This window comes from Galendromus occidentalis, unplaced genomic scaffold, assembly GCF_000255335.2.
Source record: "Galendromus occidentalis unplaced genomic scaffold, Mocc_1.1 scf7180000075388, whole genome shotgun sequence".
Lineage (NCBI taxonomy): Eukaryota > Metazoa > Arthropoda > Arachnida > Mesostigmata > Phytoseiidae > Galendromus > Galendromus occidentalis.
Window position 1 is genome coordinate 307,237 of NW_003803378.1, and position 5,155 is coordinate 312,391.

The 5,155-nt window shown below is 50.9% G+C and overlaps 1 protein-coding gene across 1 annotated transcript; it reads left to right on the forward strand.

Moving 5' to 3' along the window:
• Positions 1-338: 338 nt before the first annotated feature.
• On the forward strand, positions 339-1,480 carry LOC100908951 (zinc finger protein 135-like). Its single transcript, XM_003736996.2, has one exon. The coding sequence runs from the start codon at positions 386-388 to the stop codon at positions 1,280-1,282; it is 897 nt and encodes a 298-aa protein (XP_003737044.2). The 5' UTR covers positions 339-385; the 3' UTR covers positions 1,283-1,480.
• The last annotated feature ends 3,675 nt before the right edge of the window (positions 1,481-5,155 follow it).

Here is a 5,155-nt window from a genome sequence, read left to right on the forward strand (position 1 = left end):
CTCGTCTGAATGAATGATGGCGGATCCACCGTAGACTCTTGGCCGGCGCTTTCTGAATGGCAGTCTCCAGGATTCATAGTGACGCGCTCCACGGAGGAAGGATTCAAATTTGAATTCGGCGGTGCGGGGAGAGTGGCCCAAGCGGCCAGAGAAGTCTTCCGGAGTAAATAATAATAGAGATCTCGTCCCGAGATTCCGAAGAATTACCCTCCATCTGTTGTGAGAGCTTTCACCGTTGAGGAACACTTCGATGGGTATGGGCGCCGGAACCTACGACTGTCCGCGTCCCTACTGCGACAAGATTTTGGCAACCATGAATTCTCTTCGGGTGCATCTGGAGCGTCACGACGGTGTTAGACGATTCTCGTGTCCGGAGTGCTCGAAAATGTTCGTCACTGCGACAGAAATGAAGGTTCACAAAGGCATTCACAACGCGAGGAGTCACAAATGTACCGTTTGTGCTGCTTCTTTCACCACGAGATCGTACCTTATCAAACATCGTCGCATTCACTCCGGAGAGAGGCCTTTCTCGTGCTGGGAGTGCTCTGCCGCCTTCAAAAACAGATCTACGCTCACAGTCCATTCGCGTACTCATACTGGAGAGAAACCGTATGCTTGCGAGGAATGCGGCACGAAATTCTCGCAAAAAGGCACTCTCAATGCTCATGTGAGGCGCCACACCGGCGAGAAACCGTTTTTTTGCGACTATTGCCAAAAGGGATTCAGACAGAGAAGTTCGCTCCTTCAGCACACCAGATCACACACCGTTGAAAAACCGTACGCGTGCGAGGAATGCGATATGAGTTTCGCCAGCAGAAGAGCTCTGGTCGCTCATGCGAAAAAACACTCTGACGCAGAATCTCAGAATTGTGGGGGAGTCAGAGACGAGATCTCTGAGACGAGGATTCTCAGTAATAATGAAAGAAAGCGCACCAGCACGAAACCCAGGAGTGGAGGCGAGGAGTGCGGCAGAACAGTTTTGAAGTCCAGTATTCCACGGGTTCACACGAGAACTTACACGAGCAAAAAACCCCACGCTTGCGAGGAATGCGGAAAAAGATTTATACAAAAGACCGCTCTGACTACTCACATAAGGGTGCACACAGGTGAGAAACCCTACGCTTGCGACGAGTGTGGAAAGAAATTTTCACAGAAGAGCGCTCTGACTACTCACATCAGGGTGCACACAGGTGAGAAACCCTACGCTTGTGACGAGTGCGGGAGAAGATTCTCGCACTTGAGCTCAATCAAAAATCATGCGAAGAGGCACAACGACGCATGAACCGAGAAAAAGACCCATGAGGCGCACGCTAGCTGAACCGATTAGATAATGTGGCTATAAGAGCTTTCGAAAATTAATTGAGGAGTACGCTGCCTTTTCCACACATCAGAGTTTTCTTTCTGTTATAATTCCTGTGTCAGTGACGAGTTCACAGGGTGAATGCCGCGGGACCCGCAACGATTCCAAATAAAAGCGAAAAAAAATAAGATCGCTCTTAAATTAGCGGAGGGTGCTTCGGAAAAAATGTTCGTTGAAGCGGTCTCCATTACTGAATTGTCGAGCAAGCACGTATGGAGGCGGGAGACTCGGCAGTCTGCTGCGAAAACCGACAAGCCGGCACAACGTCATAACACAAAAGTAGATACCAGATGATCTGTTGGGCCAGGAAAACTCCGGTCCGCGCCCGCTTGACCCCACCATCTTCAGACACGGTGCACTCGGATCGGGGACAAGGATAATCGGGGAATTCTCACTCAACATAAATCGTACAACCAGGTTTCAGCATGAGTCTCTCCGCAAAAAGATCGAGCTATCGTTTCGAAAGCCCCATTCGGGTATTCAGTGGAACAGCCGGACTCCAAGCAATCCGCAAGGCGAACCTCTCACGTCACGAACTGACTCTCCTCGAATAACCACAGGAGAATCGGGGGAAAAAATGAAGGAAGAGAAGAACCCCTCTGCTCCCCTTCCTAGCGGCTCTTTCTTTGCCTCTGGCCATGCTGAATCCAGACCGATATACAGTCTCAGAAAACTCTTGACCATCGAGGAATCGAGTGAATTCTGCTTTTTCTCCAAGTTTTCGTTTGCGTTCCGTGTCAGAGTCTCGTACGGCCGTCCGATTCAGCCAGGATCGGCTTCCCTGCAGCCCTCTCCGGGATCCCTCTCATTGGTTCTCTCCATGTTGACTCTGATCTTCAAGGAACCTCCTGAGAGAACTCGTCCACCCGAGACTCGATTTTCATCAATCAGTAGTTCACTTGACAACCAGTCACAGATGAGCCGCTTCGGAGCACTCCGTGTCGTTCTCGGAGGGGTGATGATCTTCTCTGCCGATGTACTCCCTCCCCCACCGAATTTCCGGAATACCCGCCGTGATTCGAATCGTGCTCAGCAACTTAGCCTCTCAGAAAAGGACTTCTACGAATAAGGAGTACCTACAAGCCTTCTTGAGTCAAGGCAGACTCCTCCCGGACCCACCTCCATGACTTTCCATTATTGGGCTGCAGCTCCAGAGCAAATTTCCCCGGCATTCAGTGAGCCTGCTGGCATCGATCACTTCGCTCGACCATGTCTTCAATGTCTATACTTAGAGCTTCAGCCTCTCCCGGAGTCTCTTGGACGCGACGCCCTTGAGAGGTCCTCCAGCGGGGTTCTGACTTCTGACAGACTCCTGTTTTTCTCCTCCCGAGCATCCTGCCATCTCCCACCGAATCCTTTGACCGATGCCGAGGATTAGCGACGATTGCCTCATGACGCGAACTATCCTTGGAAATTTTGAGTCCGCCCATAATAAGGTCCAGCGTCCAGCCGACCTGAACTCCTCCTCCGTCACCTGCGGTATCTCGTTGTCTTCTATCGTATCTACGGGTAGAAGGGATGGGGGTCTGGCACGCAGCATACACGGACACCGAGGGGAGTGAGGCGCACGTTTCGAATTTCACCCGACTCTTCGATGGTCCCGGACGGTAAATACGTCATTCTTCAATCGGCGAGTTGGCATGGAGAAAGAGTCAATGTAAGGGGTGCCGGGTAGGGGCGCGGGCGCAAAAAAGCCAACGATATCGGATCGGTGGAAACGAAAGATTGATGGTGGGACAGAAGAGAGGAGAGCATTCACAACGACATTCTCGACCCATGCAAGGAGCACAGCTTGAGTAGATCGGTTCGACGAGGCATTGCGGGACGGGGAGTTTCGTGAATTAAAGTGAATCACTTTTGTGAAATTCGTGAACTTTCGAAACTGCCGCGGGAAGCTGGAGCGGTCCATTGTCCGGAACCCGGGACGCGATGACGTTCCTCCGAAATCCACGTGTCGACTGTAGAAAATGAGGAGCGATAATCATTTTCCCCCGGCAGATTCCCCTCAGGAGTCTTCCGCAATCCAACCCTCTCAACAGCTTCATATTTTGGTCTGCTCGTTCCAGCCGAGGGGTGGTTTTGATTTCTAAACCGAATGTTCTCGCGCATACGTTGACTTAGGGAGAGTGGGCGGCTGGATAACCGGAGAGCATTGGGCCGACCAATCCAGTGCGTTTGTGCTATGATTGGCTCGAATGCGCATGATTCTACGTCATCCGTTATTGTATGCGAGAAAATCTAGGAAATGCTCAGCCGCGGGAATGCTCCTACAGGTGGGCTCTTCCGTATACACAATACATAGCGAGCCTCTTGTAGTCTCGGCCTTGTCTGTTCCTAATTGGCCATCTGTTCCTAATTGCCCCTTCTCCCCAGCGGAGCCGGATCAACGTTATGTGGTGATTGTTTTTCGTTGTTCACTCTCGATAATATTCCAGCTATCGTGAATTCCTTCGTGATAATGAAGAGCTTCCACGTGTTATCGATCTCGAAATTCCAGCTCGAGATCATCCACGCGCATCGTCAGCGGAAAGGAGGAGTCGAGTATCTAGTACAGTGGAAAAACATCAGTGTTCGACAAGCCAACTGGGTTCCGGAGCAAATCATTCTGGCAGACTGTCCTGCAGCGATTGAGCATTACCTGAGACGACCTCGCGTGAGTATTTTTACTGCGCGAAAATTCCCTCATTCGGAAGAACGCTGAAGTCTGAAGATATTTCCGGGAAGGCTCAGCCCGGTGCGTCACTTGCTCGCCGGCATTTCGCGCTCTGACGAATCGAATTGAATGGCGGAACTGATTTTCGGCTCTATCACCCTGCCAAGAGGGCATCGATCGAGCTTGAAGAACTCTAAAGAACAAGACAATGATAATAATCAATAATTCCAGCCGGGCGTGACCAAGAAAGAGATTGTGTCAGAATTTGCGGCCAGACGTCGCCCGGGAAGGAGGACTCCTAGCAGAAAGAAGTCATCCGGATCGACACTCCGACAACCACCCAGGAACCTAGATACGTCGAAGAGAGGAGGAAAAGAGGTAGCCGGGTTCAATTCATCGGCAGGATATGCGGACTCCCATCGGATCGAAACCCAAATGAAGGTACTGAACCAGATATTCTCGTCGTTCATCCTCTACGCTCTACCTCGGAAGCTATCGGGGACTATACTCGACTTTCATTTCTAGGAGAAGCCTCGGTGGAGGCTCCGCTGCTGCAGGCTATTTCTGTTCGCGATATTTTTCGCATGCACATCGTGCTACATATACACGATGTTCCTAAGTCGACCACGTCGCATCAGTGATTGTAAATTGCGGAATGACCATTCCTAATGAAGATTGTATAAGGCTCTCTGTGATGAATCTCTCATCATGTAATGTCTTTCTTAACTGATGCAGCAGTCGAGAGCCCCTTCTCAGTGTCGAGGATGAACGAGCTCGTCCGGCATCGAGCTGACCCTGTCCGGAGAGTCCGGACTAAAGGGATGACGGGATTCACCTGGTTTACCGCTTTACACCGCGGCGCAATTCCTCCCCGGATGGAGTGTCAGACAAAGTACGAGTTTTCGTCGATATCTTTTTGTTCCCTGATGGTTTGACACAGGACATAAGCCGCGATATCACACGGCATGACATGCTACCGTGACATGCTTCCTCCTTCCTAGCTTGGATCGCTGACACGGTATTGTATACCCGGAGCAATTTTCCGGAGTCTCTACGGATTTCAGATCTACGCCGGCGAATCCCCCGATAAACTCGAGATCAGAACTTCCGCTCAGGAAACGAAGAGAATATGTTTCGGATTC

What these genes read in the sequence shown, in the direction of transcription:
- LOC100908951 (XM_003736996.2), top strand. Translation starts at nt 386, where the DNA reads ATGTTCGTCACTGCGACAGAAATGAAGGTTCACAAAGGCATTCACAAC.